The following is a 16,883-nucleotide window of genomic DNA, read 5'->3' on the forward strand; positions in this document are numbered from 1 at the left end:
TGCCCAATGTCAAGCCTTGATTAGAGGAGTACAAACCCCCCCAGCCTAGAGTTGTGGAGTGGACCTCCATCCAGTACCTCGAAAGTGGCATTTGTGCCAGCCTCAATGTATCTGCAAACGGAACCTAGTGTTTTTGTCACATACACGATATGTCCAAATGTTTGTGGACATCCCTTCTAATGAATGCATTCAGCAGCTTGTCTACTCCCTGTAGAGAAGTACTGCCAATAGATCACGACTCTCTGGAGTAGTTCAACATGATCCTACTGGCACCATGCCTAAAGCCAAGGTGGTAGCCAAGGTGGTAGCCAAGGTGTGGGCTAGAGGAGTTGGGGATGATGAGAGAGGTGGGGTGGTGATCATCATCCGACATCCTGACTTCAACAATGCACTTGTTGCTGAATGCAATCAAATCCTCACAGCAATGCTGCTCCAAAATCTAGTAGAAAGCCTTCTTCCTGCCTGGATAGTAGAGACAGGATCGACTCTACTTTTCATACTCTTGGAAGAAAATGAATGTGCGGGTGTCCCAATACTTTTGTCCATATGGCGTATTATATATGATGCACTATACATTCACTCACATTCCCTACAAATGTTCATGTTATGCTTGAAGCTTATGCCTGGAGGAGCGTTTAACCTTCTAACCCATATTTCAGGGGTAATCACCACTGGTTTCCACCTTAATTATTCGTAATGAGGAGCTTACACACTTAATTGAACACAAAATGTTATTAAAATACACATTTAATTCTGTATTAGCTGCTGTCCACCAACATTCAACCCATTTATGGCAGTTATTTACAAGATACACAGCAGAGCTAGCACAACAGAGGCCAGCTGGACAAATTTAGGCCAGTCTCTGTTGGAAACATCCAAACATATGGTGCCATCAGGAACACATTTTATGGATCACTGAAATGTAATTTGGCTTACGACTCCCAAAATAACCCCAGCTGATTGGCCACAATTATATAACCTATAAAAACATACGCAAAGTGCCACTCATTTACCCTGTTCATTACTGTACCACTGGCACATCAGGTGTAAGGTGCACATCAAGTTACATCTGTGTGACAGTCTTTTCAAGAATGAGTCAAAAAATGACCTACAAACTCACTCCTACAAATATAGAAATATATATTTAACGTGATCTTATTTGTCCAGCTTGCTCGATGTGTAGAGATAATGGGCGTCAGTGCTCTGGGTCGTAATAGCGCTTCTTCATGGCTCTGTATTTTCTAAGAAAATAAAGGGCCTCCAGTTCTTTAATCACAAACTCCCCTCGGTCAACCAGCTTTCGGATCTTCGCAGGGTCGGTCTCATCTTTGTTTTTCATAAAGGCTGTTTTTAAACGCTCTCTGAAGTAAGCAGCACCTTTTGGGTATTCCCTTCCAAGATAGAGGAGCTTTAAAATCATAAACAAAAAGATTAAAAATAAAAAAACATTGGAAATACTAGAATAAATAAATATTATATATATATTACAGCTGGCCAATATGACAATATTTTATCGTACTGTGATACATTTTGTTATCATGATAGACAATAAGCTTCTCTAAGCGTATGGAGGAGACTGTTAGTGTAATTAACACTGATCAGCTGCAGGTTTCATTACTAACCGTGTAATTATACTGAAGGGTTAATTAGATGAAGATCAGCAGATGTTATAGAGTATAAATCACTGTGTTCAGTACAGGAGAGGATCTGAATAGCAGTTTATAAGAATCTGTCACTACTGATGTGTTTAGTCTGATTACATGTATTGTGATAAATATTGTGTACTAAAAAAAAACTCTAAATATCGTGATATGGTATTTCTGCCATATCGCCCAGCACTAATATATATATATATATATATATATATATATATATATATATATATATATATATATATACATACTCTCTCTCATTATATATATATATATATATATACACACACACATACATACACACACACATATATATATATATATATATATATATATATATATATATATATATATATATATATATATACATACATACTCTCTCTCATTATATATATATATATATATACACATACTCTCTCTCATTATATATATATATATATATATATATATATATATATATACTCTCTCTCATATATATATATATATATATATATATATATATATATATATATATATATATATTTATACACACAGCAATCCAAAATCCATGTATTTTGCATGTGTCTAATGTACATACATATAATCTACATATATCGTATCGTGTGTGTATACATATACATACATACACACACACACACACACACACACACACACACACACACACATACATACATATACATATATATATATATATACCTATATACACACACATATATATACAGTCATGCCCGAAAGTATTCATACCCCTGGCAAAGTTTGACTTAAATTTACTTTTATTTAACCAGAAGTTATATTTTTGCCTTGAAACGACACAGGCATCTCCCAGGAGATAACACGATGATGTACAAGAGGCATCATTGTGGGAAAAAGTATTTCTCAGCTTTTATACACATTTGAACAAAAAGTGGCATGTCCAAAATTATTCATACCCTTTGAAAACTGTCACAGTATATGGGAAAATCCAAAGTTCTATACCATTCCAAATAGTCCAAGCTGTTTTAAAGCATCCTAATTACCCTGATTCATTGGGAACAGCTGTTTTAATCAACTCAACAGGAGAAAAACAGCAGCTCTCTGCAGTTGGTTTGTGGACAGTCATGGCTAAGACAAAGGAGCTCACTAAGGACCTGCGGCTGTGCATTGTGGCCGCTCACAAGTCAGGAAAGGGCTATAAAGCCATATCAAAATGTTTTCAAGTTCCAGTGGCTACAGTGCAAAGTATTATTAAAAAATACAAGAAGTTCCGCACTGTGGAAAATCTCAGAAGATGTGGTCGGAAGCCAAAAGTGACACCTGTGCTGGCCAGGAGAATAGTGAGAGAGGTGAAGAAAAATCCAAGGATCACCACCAAGGCCATCCTGGTGAATCTGGACTCTGCTGGTGGCGACATCTCAAGGCAGACAGTTCAACGGACACTGCACACTGCTGGGTTCCACGGACGCAGGCCAAGGAGGACACCACTTCTCCAGAAAAGGCACACAAAAGCCCGCTTGACCTTTGCAAATGCTCATCTGGACAAAGAAGAAGACTTCTGGTGTTCTGTTTTATGGTCAGATGAAACAAAAATTGAATTGTTTGGCCACAATGAAGTGTGCACCATTTGGCGTAAAAAAGGAGAAGCCTTCAACCCTAAGAACACCATCCCCACTGTCAAACATGGTGGTGGGAACCTAATGTTTTGGGGGTGTTTTTCAGCCAATGGACCAGGGAACTTGATCGCAGTAAATGGCACCATGAAAAAAGAGCAATACATCAAGATTCTCAACAACAACATCAGGCAGTCTGCAGAGAAACTTGGCCTTGGGAACCGGTGGACATTTCAGCACGACAACGACCCAAAACACACAGCCAAAGTGGTGAAGAAATGGTTAGCAGACAAAAACATTAATGTTTTGCAGTGGCCCAGCCAGAGTCCTGACTTGAATCCAATTGAGAATCTGTGGAGGGAGCTAAAGATCAGGGTGATGGCAAGGAGACCCTCGAACCTCAAAGAGTTGGAGCTCATCACTAAAGATGAATGGGCAAAAATACCAGTGGAGACATGCAAAAAGCTGGTCAGCAATTACAGGAAGCGTTTGATTGCTGTAATAGCCAATAAAGGCTTTTCTATTAATTATTGAGAAGGGTATGAATAATTTTGGACATGCCACTTTTTGTTCAAATGTGTATAAAAGCTGAGAAATACTTTTTCCCACAATGATGCCTCTTGTACATCATCGTGTTATCTCCTGGGAGATGCCTGTGTCGTTTCAAGGCAAAAATATTTAATATTTATTTAACTTCTGGTTAAATAAAAGTAAATTTAAGTCAAACTTTGCCAGGGGTATGAATACTTTCGGGCATGACTGTATATATATATATATATATATATATATATATATATATATATATATATATATATATATATAAAGCTCATAATAATGAAGATTGGCTCACATTCTTGTACAGTCTGATAACTTCTCCCCTCAGTGGGTTGCTCATCTTCTTTCCACTCTTCCAGACAGTAATGAATCTTCAGCAGAAAATAAAATAAGACAAATATAAATCAGGATCTCACGGCATCAGTGTCACTCTTCTCTCCCCCAGCCTTTCAGACTGCTGTGCACCTTCACATGCATGGCTGCTGTGTGTTAGCTTAGCCTAACAGAGGCTGAGGCTGTGGAGAGCTGAGCTGAGAGACCTGCAGCGGGTCACAGTGGCTGGACATACCACGACCGTGTGGAGAAACCCGCTGCGAGTCTGAGACAGTCCTTCATGCTCTATGAAGAGGAGCAGGAGGGCAACACTCACCTTTACGCTCAGCTGGGTCTCAGTTCCAGGCCAGAGGCACGTGACCAGTCTGCGGACACTCTTCAAAAGAAAAGTCTCAAACGAGCAGAGAAGAAAAGGGTCATATTCTGAAAATGCCAAATGTAGCAAATGTATGCAATATATATACATATATTTATCGTGCACTTGAATACATCTGACACTGCTAATTAATAGGATTTTGTGTTTGTGCTGGAACAACTTTTGAAAAAAAAAAAAAAAAAAAAAAAAAAAAAAAAATATATATATATATATATATATATATATATATATATATATATACTCACTCACTATAACTATCTCTACTGTATTTACTCGACTATAAATATATTTTATATATACACATACGACTTTTAATAAGACTTTTGGCTAAGACTTTTATCCAGAGTAACTTTGAATCATGTTACACAGGCAGGTAAATGTAGCATGAGGAGCCACTAGGACTTTTATTAGTGTAGGGTGTTGAGCTTGCCAGGCCAGGGACCTGATTAAAGGTTTACTTTAGACATTTTAACAAAACGGAAATATTGACAATACGAACAAAAGTTTAAAAATAAATAAATAAATAAATAAATGTATCTATCTCTCTCTCTCTCTCTCTCTATATATATATATATATATATATATATAGTGTAAATTATTATAGTGTACATTATTTATTATAGTGTAAATTATTTATTTATCTAAATTTTTGTACAGATTTTTGTATCTTATCTTATCTTATCATATATATATATATATATATATATATATAGATAGATAGATAGATATGGAAAATATGGCAATCCACATGGGTGCAGTGTGATTCTCAGGTATCACTATACAAAGTATCTGCACAATAAGCACCACTGTTATACTTCCCATTTCATACTAAATTGAGATTGGACAGAATGGATTAATCATGTGAAATTTAATAAAAAAACACCTCTTCACTTGGTTTCTACGAGCTTACATTTTAGACAACATTAAAACTCGTCTTTTGCGTAAAACTGTGAACTTTTATTTTGTAAACAACAGAGGGGACTTCCCCCCGGCCCGCCGCGCGCATGCGCACCTGCTTCTGAACTCACGCCGCCCGTTTTGGCGCCTGGATGAAGCTGGAGCTTCTGTTTGTTAGAGAAAGCATGTCCCTCTCTTCTGTAAACTCGGCCTCAGGAGTTTCCTCGGACTGTAGACATACCTGCTGGGCTTGAGAGAGAGTTGTGTTCGCTTTCAGTTTGACGTTTTTCATAAATACTCAAGGAGAGAACGGTAGCATTGGCTAGCTAGCAGGCTAAGCAAGGTAAGCGATGCTGTCACGCGCTTCTCGGTTTAATGAATGAATGAATGAATGGATGAATGGAGGAGTCCGGGCAGCGACCAGGGCAGCGACCAGGGCAGCTCCTACTGCTCTTACACAGCTCTGTTTCACTGGGTTATTGATACAGCTGACCTGCATTAGTGAGAGGAAGGCCTGTTTCAGAGTGGCTGATACGGGTAATTTACAGAAAACGACATTTCTGAGCCCATGTGGTTTAGTTCTTCACTGGACCTTAGAGGATAAGAGCTAAATAAGGACTAAAGGGTCAGTGGACATCTGTATACATCCATATATCCGAGTGCCTGTGGATCTGCACCCCCTTCCCATTCCCCTTCCCAAATAATAGCACTTAACTAGCTATTTAAAGTTGCACCCATTAATGACCACTATATATATACACACACACACACACACACAGCTTGTCTAGTCTCTGCAGATCAACATGAACCTATTGGCATCATGCTGCCTAATGCCAGGCATGGGCTAGAGGGGCATGAAGCCCCCCAGCAGCATCCAGCTGTGGAGCGGTGGAAGAGCTGTGCTCTCTGGAACACATCCGATTCTTTTGAGAGGAGTTGGGATGGTTGCGGTGGGATGGTAATCATCCAAAATCCTGATCCCAATAACAATAAATATCGATAACAGGGTTGTGGGTTCGATTCCCGGGCTCGGCAAGCTGCCACTGTTGGGCCCTTGAGCAAGGGCCTTTACCCTCTCTGCTCCCCGGGCGCTGGAGTTGGCTGCCCACCGCTCTGGGTGTGTGTGTGTACTCACTGCCCCTAACACATGTGTGTGTGAGTGTGAGTGTGTTCACTACCAGATGGGTTAAATGCGGAGGACACATTTCGCTGTACAGTGACAAATATGTGCACCTTTACACTCTTCTCGCTGCATGCAAGCAAATCCTCACAGCAATGCTCTGCTCCGAAATCTAGTAGAAAGCCGCCTTCTTCCCTGGACAGTAGAAACAGGATAAGCTTGGTTTTTAGAAGAAACAGTGAATGAGCAGACGTCCCAATACTTTTATACGCCCATGTAGCTCAGATGCCAAACTAGCCTTGGCTGATTAACTGTGTCTGACATAAAGACAGAAGTTTAAATGTTTGGATTGTTCCAGTTTGGTAAATAATGCATTTAAGTTGTCAGTTTTGAGGTGGGCTAACTATTTTGAATTAATTTGCTATTAGATGTGATCAGTGTGAGTTTTATTGTATAGTATTGTGATCAATTTTATCATCCGATCGTGGATTTTGTCCGTGCTTAAGCCCGGATCAGCTGCATGTTTCATTACAAGGAGTGTAATTAGTCCAGTTTAAAAATCATGGACTAAATATGAGAGGGTATTTATATGCAAATTTTAACACATGCCGCTACTGGTGCATTTGATCAGCTTACCCGAATATCGTGATAAATATTGTGTTTAGTAAAAATGTCTAAATGTTGATGATGATGATGATGATGATGAGTTTTCTCTCAAATCACCCACCCCTGTTCACTGTACAGCTCTTAAAGCATGACCCCGAGCAAAGAAGGCATGCCTTCTCTCATCGACAAGACGATGAGGATGAGGAGGGAAGAGCAGGAGCGGCAGGTGGTCCTCGCCTGGGCAGTCCTGAACGTGTCTCTTGCTGGCATGATTTACACAGAGATGTAAGAGAATCTCCTTCAGCCCTGTAAACAATGATTGACCGATAATGTGAAGTGTTGGAACTGGACCACAACAAAGTTCTGTCTTTCAGGTCAGGAAAGCTGCTCAGTAGATACTACAACATTACATACTGGCCAATCTGGTACATTGGTAAGTGGGTTAAGTAGCGTTAAGATTAAGTCTGTAAGATTTGATCTCTATGGTCTGTGGTTCTTCTCCTCACTGGGGTTTTGTTCGACAGAGCTGGCCCTGGCCTCCCTCTTCAGCCTGAATGCGATCTTTGATTTTTGGAAATACTTCAAGTACACCATGGCGCCTTCATCTATTGCCATCTCTCCGGAGCAGCATCGTCTTCTCGGCCTCCGGAACTCTGGTAATCGTGACTTTTGCGTTCACGTGCACTGCATGTCCAAATGTCTGTGGACACCTCTTCTAATGAATGCATTCAGCTACTTAAATCACCTTTTGCTGATACAGAAGTCTCGCAAATACATAGTCTACAGAGTCTCTAGAGAAGTACTGCCAGTAGAATAGGATAACCAACAGGAACCTATTGGCACCATGCTGCCTAATGCCAGGCGTGGGCTAGAGAGGTATAAAGCCCCTCCGCAGCATTGAGCTGTGGAACTGTGTTCTCTCTATGATGATCGTGCTCCATCCAATACTTTTAGGATAAGTTGGGGTGGTGAGCATCCAACATCCTGACCTCGCTAATGCTCTTGTTGCTAAATGCAATCAAATCCTCACAGCAATGCACCTCCAAAATCTAGTAGAAAGCCTTCCTCCTTGGACAGTAGAGACAGTTACTCCAAGAAATGCAGGATAAACTCATTTTAATACCCTTGATTTGGAAGAAACAGTAAATGAGCAGGTGTCCCAATACTTTTGTCCATATAGTGTATCCATGATTCCTTTTGTGTTGTGTACAGGAATTCATGCCTCCCCACCCCAGAAGCCAGAGAAGAAGGAGATTCCAGTGTCTCCCCAGTCCTCTCCCCTGCAAGGACAGAATGTGCTCAGTTTTAGCCCGGCACGGCCCCCCAGCACCAGCCCGAAGTTCTCTCCCAGCTGTGTGTCTGGCTACAGCCCGCCTCTAAGCAACCCATCTTCACCAGGTGGCGGAGGACCTTTTTCTCCGTCTGTGGCCTTTAGCAAGGTGTGTATACACACACCAGAATATGTTGTTTTTCAATTGCCATTCCGAAATATTAGCACTAGAGGGGCGGGGGGAGGGGGGGTGTACTGAATGGTGAACTTGCATCTCTGATGCTTTTTAGGTGCTGAACTACAGTCCATCCACAACTTCCTCACCCTACCCTAGTAGCCTGGGCCCAGCGGAAGGCTCCAGCTTGCGGGCACGCTACCGCACATCCCCTTCTGTCTTCAGTTCTCCTGGAGGGAAGGAAGATTACATGGATGACCACAAGAGCCTGGAGAAGTTCCTTCGCTCTGAGGAGGAGAAGAGCCACCGGAGTCAACTTGGTAAAGTCCTTGATGTTGTTAGGCTCTCTTCACGCAGCCAGTGATGTGTTGGGGAACAAGAATAGTAGAAATTGTCAGTTCAGGGGTCCCTCCTGGGCCGTTTTTAGCAGTCAGTCAAGCAGGACATGTTGGTGTTGCAGTCTGTTGTAGGGTAATCGCTTAATGCCATCAGCTTATGAAGACAGTCTGCTTAAATCATCACATATTTCTCTCGAACTGTGTTAACATACCTCATATATGCTTGCTTATGTGCTTCTGACCATGCATCTATAAAACTGAACACAATATAGGCTTCTGTCGCTTCTGCTTAGCTTCGCAGAATACGTTAATTCTTCTGTTTATCGGCGACAATAAATCATACAGAGTCAGAAACCATGAACAATTGTTCATTTAACTGTCTGACGTGACACTGTTGCCACTGATAAGTATTTGACCTATCATCAGGGAGTCCGGAGTCGGCGTCTCCTTCGCACAGTCCAACGTTCTGGAACTACAACCGTTCTGTGGGGGACTATGCCCAAAGCCTGAGGAAATTCCAGTACCAGCCTGCCTGTCGCTCCCAGGCTCCCTCTGCTCACAAAGATGAAACTGAGCTGGGCTCCAAACAAGCCGCTGAGGAGGTAAGCCATGCTTTGAGGTCTCTCTCTCTCTCTCTCTTTTCCTGCAGAACAGTGCAGGGGTGTGTGATGTTGGATGCATACATGCGTATTTACTAGGGATATGTGGTTATATGTACATGTGGATCTCTGAACACAATGTATTCAGAAGTGGAAGGTTTGTTCAAATGCTGTTATTATAAAAATGCTTATTTCTTAGTTGTTGAAGTCCATGACGTTCTTAGTGTATACTGGAGCTCTAATGCGATGCTGAGTATAGTCTAAAAGCATATTTTATCATTTATATTCTCATGAAAAGATGTTTGTGTCACTAGAGCTGAGCAGTATGACTGTATTTTATGTTATGGTGATAAATTTAGTTATTGTAATTACAATAAACTTCTCTAAGCAAATAGAGGAGACTGTTAGTGCCTAATAAACACTGATCAGCTGCAGGTTTCATTACTTAGTGTAATTATACTGAGGGGTTAATTAGATGAAGAGCAGCAGATGTTGAGTATAAATCACTGTATTCAGTACAGGAGAGGATCTGAATAGTAGTTGATAAGAATCTGATGCTTTGGATGTTTTTAGGCTGTGATTAATTACATATATTGTGATAAATATTGTGTATTATGAAAAAAAATTATATTGTGTATATAGTATTTTTAACATAACGCCCAGCCTTAGTAGATGCTCAGTTTAGGAATTCAGTATTTGTATGCTTTTGTTGGAATTTGTACAAGAAGGTTGAGTTGGACCATCTGGATTTGTCCAGTGTAGAATTTAAATTAGGCAGAGCAAGAGACCCACGCCCAAATCACAGCATCACATTCACCCACTATAAACCAGTTATTACACACCAGTAGACCAACAACTACAGATGCACTACACACACACACACACACACACACACAGGAAGTGATTAGACTGCAGTGTTGTAAAGGAGCTGGGAGCTGATTGGTCAGGGAGGAGATCAGGCTGGATTATAAGATATTAAATACTATAAAACATCATTTTAAGAAAAGTCTCGACTAAACTAAATAAGTCAGTCCAGAAAGTCTGATTATAGAAACTGATCCTGAAAGTAAAGGGATTTTACTGATCAGATTAATCAGCAGCTGATTGGTATCTGCATCAGCTGATTTTCAGCATTATGAGACTCTTTAAATTAGAGAGCAAAATAACTGGATCTTGGCGTCCCAAATAATAACTACTAATTCCCAGAGGCTGGTAGTAGGCTAACTACTGACTGGTGATATGTGCAGTGCAGCAGGTTTTCATTTTTTTTTTTCAACTAACTTGAACTTGTCCTTATTGTGGCAGTGGCGGCTCAGCGGTTAGAGCGCCAGGCTATCGATAACAGGGTTGTGGGTTTGATACCCAGGCTCAGCAAGCTGCCACTGTTGGGCCCTTGAGCAAGGCCCTTTACCCTCTCTGCTCCCCGGGCGCTGGAGTTGGCTGCCCACAGCTCTGGGTGTGTGTGTGTACTCACTGCCCCTAGCTCACTAGTGTGTGTGTGAGTGTGTGTTCACTACCACAGATGGGTTAAATGCAAAGGACCCATTTCGCTGTACAGTGCACACTGTACAATGACAAATACGTGCACCTTTACTTTGTGTTATTCAGGTTTGGGCACGCATTACAACCAGCCGACATGTCACTGACAGCATCGACAGCTGGACTGCCAAACTAAGAAATGTGAGTGTGTCTTTGTGTTTGGTTAAAAATCACCTGGACAGTTTTAGCCCAATGTCCAAATGTTTATTACATTTCTTGGGAGAGTAAGTCCGTTTTCTCCCACATGATAGTGGATTAATGACACCATTCTGGTGCATCTGGTGAAGGAGATTGATTCCATCAATAGCCAGCTAAGGAGGATGGGCTGCCCTGAGCTCCAGATAGGAGGTAATGGTTTCATGATGCACACGATTAAATTCTCACCTTCGTACTGCTTCACAAAGCTCATTTCCACCATGTCCTTCCCTTCTTTTCCAGAGGCCAGCATCAGCAGTCTCAAACAGGCCGCTGTAGTCAAAGCCTCTGCCATCCCCACCCTCAACGCCATAGTGCAGTACCTGGACATCACACCCAACCAGGAGTATCTGGTCGAGAGGATCAAAGGTGATTTTCTTTGAAACCTCAGCACTTCATAGTGTTGTAATGTGGAGATCTGCTGTTAATGGTTATGTATGCTGTCATGTTCTTCATGCCCCAGAACTGGCCCACAGTGGCTGCATGAGCTCCTTCCGCTGGAACGGGGGAGGGAATCTGAAGAACCGCAAGTGGGACACGGACCTCCCAACTGATTCTGCTGTGAGTTTCATCCTCCTGGTTTGGAGGCAAAATGATTTGTACCTCTGTGTGTTTGTACTCCAGCTACATGTGTCAGAAATGTCAGTGAGTGGGAGAGTCTTGTGAGATTTTTCACCGGGGATCCGCAATATAACACCTACACCATATCCTCGTCCTGCAAAATCTTGTATCTCCAAAATGGCAACATTACAGGAGAAGGAGATCCTTCTTAACTTTAAATAGACGCCAATGTAAATAGATTTAAGTCCAAGTCATTGTGCAGCGTTTCTATTGGTCCATCCATCATGAAATTCTGGAGATACAAGATATTGCTGACACTGATGTGCAAATGCATACAAACGCACAGCTTGTTTAGTCCCTGTGTTCTCTGGAATGATGGATGGAGCTCCATCCAATGCTTTTAGGGTGGAGTCAGGCCGTTGGAGTCCGTTGATCATTCAACGTCCTGACCCCGCTTGTGCTCTTTTCACTGAATGCAATCAAATCCTCAGACAAAAGTATTGGGACACCTCCTCTTTCATCGTTTCTTCTGAAATCGGGATATTTAAAAGAGTGTATCCTGCTTGTGTTGGAGTAACTGTCTCTACTTGATAATTAGAAGCATTGCTGTGTGGATTTGATTGCATTCAGTGATGTGAATTAGGGATGTTGGATGATCACCACCCCACCTCAAGTATTGAATAGAGCACCATCCATCATTCCACCGTTCCAGAGAACACAGTTCTTCCGCTGCTCCACGGCTCAATGCTGGGGGGCTTTATACCCCTCTAGCCCACGCCTGGCGTTACGCAGCATGATGCCAGTAATGGGTTCATGTTTATTATCTGCTCCAGAGTCTTATTCTATTGACAGTGTCTCTGTACAGGGACAGTGCATCGACACATTTGTGTCAGCAATGTGTACAGCTTAAAGTGTCTGAATGCTTTCATTTAAAGGGGTGTCCACAAACATATGGACATGCAGTGTATCATAATATTGAGACCAGTCTTCTGCAGCTCTACGTTTAATGTTGGTCTGTGTTGTTTTGCCAGGAGTTTATCTTTTAATCACTGTCTGTATCTCTTTGCTTTTGCAGATCCTTATGCACATTCTGTGCACATACCTGGACTCCAGGCTTCCTCCCCACCCGAAGTACCCAGATGGGAAAACCTTCACAACGCAGCATTTCATCCAGACGCCACACAAGCCAGGTATGGCCGTGAACAATGTCCTCCAGTACATCGTTACCTACACTGTTGCATACCTTATTTTTATGCTCAGGACTCCTGACTTTGTGTGCTTCAACAGATCTTTCCAACGAGAACCTCTTCTGCATCCACCAAAGCAGCACCAACCCACCACACTTTCAGCTCGTCTATCAGGGCCACATCTACAGCCTGCCTAAGGTACAGTGTGTTCTCACTACACCTCTCCCTGAAATACCTGAAATTGCAGCCAAGGATGATTACCTTCATTCCTCACACCTGGCATGCCGTTATTCACAGGGAAGAAATAACTTGTTCCACACGGTCCTCATGTTCCTTTTCATCATCAAAACCAAGGAGTCTGGGATGCTGGGGTGAGTGCTGATTTACGCCTTCTCTGCCGGCAGTCGCCATGACTTCAGGGACCTTCTCAGTGCTGCTCAGAGCTGTGAAAGGACCACAGCTCACAAGGCTGGACAAGAACTTTTTTTTTTAACCACCCTGTTCTTCTTTCTCTCTGCAGGAGAGTCAATCTGGGCCTTTCTGGAGTGAACGTTCTTTGGATATTTGGGGACTGACCTTGCCATATGTTATGGCTGCAGTAAATCTAACACTGATGTGGTCACTTGAAGAGCAATATGTTGCACAAGTCCTTTCTTGTTTGTTTTTTTAATACATAAACTCATAGAATTTGTAGTGCCATTGCATGCTTTGGGGAAGGGGGACATGCACAGTGCTTTGGTTCCTTCATCAGGAATGTCATCTATAGCCCAGCATGAGGCACTGAATTTTTAAGAAAGCATTTCTATGAAGTCTGTGTTTTTAAATTGCAGCACTCTACACAGAAAACCGGTAACGGCTTAGATGGCCAATGGGTCACCAGAAAACACGGCTCTGCTCTGCCTTTGTACATAATTCTGCATGTCAGACGGCTTTGTTTGACACAAAGCTGTAGAACTTTCTTTTGAATGTGTGTAAAGTGGTGTATTTTTATATATATATGACAGCTTTAGCTTGCTGTGTGTTGTAGATGCTGTGCTCCACTCTTAAAAATAAAGGTGCGTTAGAAGCCATACAACCCAGGTCTTCAAAATCTGGACCTGGAGTCCAGTTTCCAGTCCTGGATTATGCTCTAGCTGGAACCTGGAGGGCCTGGTCAAGCACACCGGATTCACCTCACCTGTTAATTGCTAGCAGGGAAATCTGGCTAACCGTGCTAGACGTTGGCCCCTGTTGCCGACCCCTGATCTAAATCATTGGCCATTGGGTTACATAGTCCAGGACTGGAAACAGGATCCATGGCCCAGATTTGAAGACCTCTGCCATAGAAGAACAACTTGTGGTTCCATAAGTAGAGATGTGTCAGTGTGAGGAGCCTATAGATAGGTAAGGCCTTCCTTGTGAAAGGTTCTTCACATTCACTACATATTACAAACTGGGTTCTTTATGGTTCTTCTATGGCATCTTTATTTTTAAGCTTGTATGAGCAGCGGACGCCCCCTTTTTTTAATTTCTGTATTTCTACCCATATCTTTAACCCAAACCTCATATAAGAAAAGTGGGATTACCTGACCCCCAACAGAGAATACGTTATGGTGGGTGATCACACCACCTTCAGCAGTTGTAGCTCAGTCCTGAACACTGGCAATTTTTTTTTTTTTTTTTGTCCCAAAGGAGGCCAGATGTTTGTTTACAAAAGTTCTCAAGTAGCTAACCATAGTTTTCCCCAGTGAAGCTTGGCGGAGTAGGGGATAATTATTTTAATAACACTGAGGCTCCTTTTGCTGTGTAAGTAATTGTGGCTTGCAAGAGTAACGCATGTTTTACCCTGAGTAGCCGTGTACGAATGCAGTAGACAAGGCCTGCGTCAACCTTTTTGAAAACTGTGCCAAATGATGCATTTCAACACTATAAGGTCTGTATCCCCACGTTTACCCCTTTACCTGAAAGGGGGGACCATCTTCTCATGCTGGTCACGGCCTCTGTTACAGCTTGATTGTTACTTGGCGAAACACTGATTAAGTGCTCTCCACTTAATCCACAGCGAAGGGCTTCTGTAAATACTCGCAGGGCTGTGTACACCTTTTTGATCATCATCCTGGATGGGGGGGGGGGGGGGGTCATTTGTATCTATGGGAACAGTTTGGTCTGAAATGATCTGTAATAAATGAACCTTTTCAGATTGTCCTGTTTTATTCTGACACACTGTACGTTTACATCTCTGGCATTTAGCTCACACTCATATCCGTGTCCCTGTCTTGTCGAGGTTCGAATCATGTTAGGTAGGCAACTGTACATCTATTTATTTATTTATTAATTTAGTAGTTATCATTTTTTTAAATTGGTGAAATGTGGTCAAGGATCGAACCCTCCTGTCTCTCTAGGAAAGCTGTGGCTCAGCGGTTAGAGCTCCAGGCTATTAATGACAGGGTTGTTCGATATCCAGGCTCGGTGAGCTGCCACTGTTGGGCCCTTTGACTAAGGCCCTTTACCCTCTCTGCTCCCTGGATGCTGGAGTTGGCTGCCCACCGCTCTGGGTGTGTGTGTATTCACTAACACAGATGGGTAAAATGCAGAGGACACATTTCACTGTACATAGTACAGTGACAGATATGTGCACCTTTACTTAATATAATAAAATATCAGTCAAATCTAAATATCTGAATCATATATTAATAAGTCTGCTATGGGTAAGGTGGTGCACTTGATCTGAGGTCATTCACAGCATGTGTATGTCCCTTCATATTCTAAGAAAATTGCTTGTTCTCTGTAAAGCTGTGAAAGGGGGCCACATCAGTGGATTTCACCACATGGTGGCAGTATATCATTCAAGCAGGAATTCAATCAATGAAATATGCAGTATTTTATTTTAATTTAATTTATTTAAATTATATACATGATCTTTCTTCTTGGATGTCAGACTTTAGGTGGTTTTGGTCATTTTAAGGAAGTCTGTGCACATTTTAATAATCTATGGTTTTGTATGATTAGACAGTTGAAGAGAAAATGCATGTTACTGTAACATTCAGACACTACAAGGTTAAAAACTTACAGCTGAAAGTGTAGATCTTAGGTTTTCAGAATAATAAGTTAATTACTTGTGAATAAATCAGTTTAGTATGTATATAAAATAGTGTGGTCGATACTAACTGTACCAACGTTTAAAGATACGGGATCCCAGAAACAGCAAAAGTTTAGGATTTTGTCCAGTCCAAAAACTTAGGAGCCTCTGAAGTATCCAAATAGAAAAAGAATATTTAGAGATGTTCCCTTTAGTGAACCATTCCCTTAATGTAATTAAATGTTCTCTTGATTTATAAGGGTGGGTTCCCCCTTAAAATGCATCCTTTCCAAATTCACAATACTGTGGTTGATATTAAATGTAGTGCTATTTAGTTTGTTTTTTAAGCTAAATGAGAAATGACTAAATGGCTCAGCATTTTTATTATTATTATTATTATTATTAATACAATTTTAATTAAAGAATCTGTAGATAATATTGTTATAGCTTTTTTTTTTACTTTTATTATTTATATTATGTATATAGTGGTAATTTATCTATGTTTTTGTATCTGAGTGTCTTGCTATTCCTTTTCTGCTGGGACACTGAGAATGTCCCCACTGTGGGACTAATAAAGGATTATCTTATTATTATTATTATTATTATTATTATTATTATTATTAATACAATTTTAATTAAATAATCTGTAAATAATAGTTATTGCTTTTTTTACTTCTATTATATATTATGTATATAGTGGTAATTTATCTATGTTTTTGTATCTGAGTGTCTTGCTATCCCATTTCTGCTGGGACACTGAGAATTATACCACTTTGGGACTAATAAAGGATTATCTTATCTTATTATTATTATTATTATTATTATTAATAAAACTT

At 41.0% G+C, this 16,883-nt stretch overlaps 2 protein-coding genes across 3 annotated transcripts; one reads left to right on the forward strand and one right to left on the reverse strand.

Moving 5' to 3' along the window:
• Positions 1 to 731: 731 nt before the first annotated feature.
• On the reverse strand, positions 732 to 4,489 carry lyrm5a (LYR motif containing 5a). 2 transcript variants are annotated; one of them, XM_072673194.1, is made up of 3 exons: positions 4,443 to 4,489; positions 4,089 to 4,164; positions 732 to 1,408 (listed from the first exon to the last, which is right to left on the reverse strand). In XM_072673194.1, the coding sequence occupies exons 2-3, from the start codon at positions 4,131 to 4,133 to the stop codon at positions 1,196 to 1,198; spliced, it is 258 nt and encodes an 85-aa protein (XP_072529295.1). In that variant the 5' UTR covers positions 4,134 to 4,164; positions 4,443 to 4,489; the 3' UTR covers positions 732 to 1,195. The 2 variants fall into 2 exon arrangements, with proteins under 2 accessions (XP_072529295.1, XP_072529296.1); XM_072673195.1 differs by lacking the exon at positions 4,443 to 4,489 and having other exon boundaries at positions 4,089 to 4,346.
• Positions 4,490 to 5,519: 1,030 nt separating this feature from the next.
• On the forward strand, positions 5,520 to 15,089 carry tmem209 (transmembrane protein 209). Its single transcript, XM_072673987.1, has 15 exons — positions 5,520 to 5,742; positions 7,264 to 7,410; positions 7,500 to 7,558; positions 7,650 to 7,781; positions 8,338 to 8,564; positions 8,686 to 8,890; positions 9,335 to 9,510; positions 11,116 to 11,187; positions 11,298 to 11,394; positions 11,485 to 11,610; positions 11,705 to 11,802; positions 12,878 to 12,992; positions 13,090 to 13,187; positions 13,287 to 13,360; positions 13,510 to 15,089. The coding sequence occupies exons 2-15, from the start codon at positions 7,274 to 7,276 to the stop codon at positions 13,562 to 13,564; spliced, it is 1,671 nt and encodes a 556-aa protein (XP_072530088.1). The 5' UTR covers positions 5,520 to 5,742; positions 7,264 to 7,273; the 3' UTR covers positions 13,565 to 15,089.
• The last annotated feature ends 1,794 nt before the right edge of the window (positions 15,090 to 16,883 follow it).

This window comes from Salminus brasiliensis, chromosome 2 (genome assembly GCF_030463535.1).
Source record: "Salminus brasiliensis chromosome 2, fSalBra1.hap2, whole genome shotgun sequence".
NCBI classification, from domain to species: domain Eukaryota; kingdom Metazoa; phylum Chordata; class Actinopteri; order Characiformes; family Bryconidae; genus Salminus; species Salminus brasiliensis.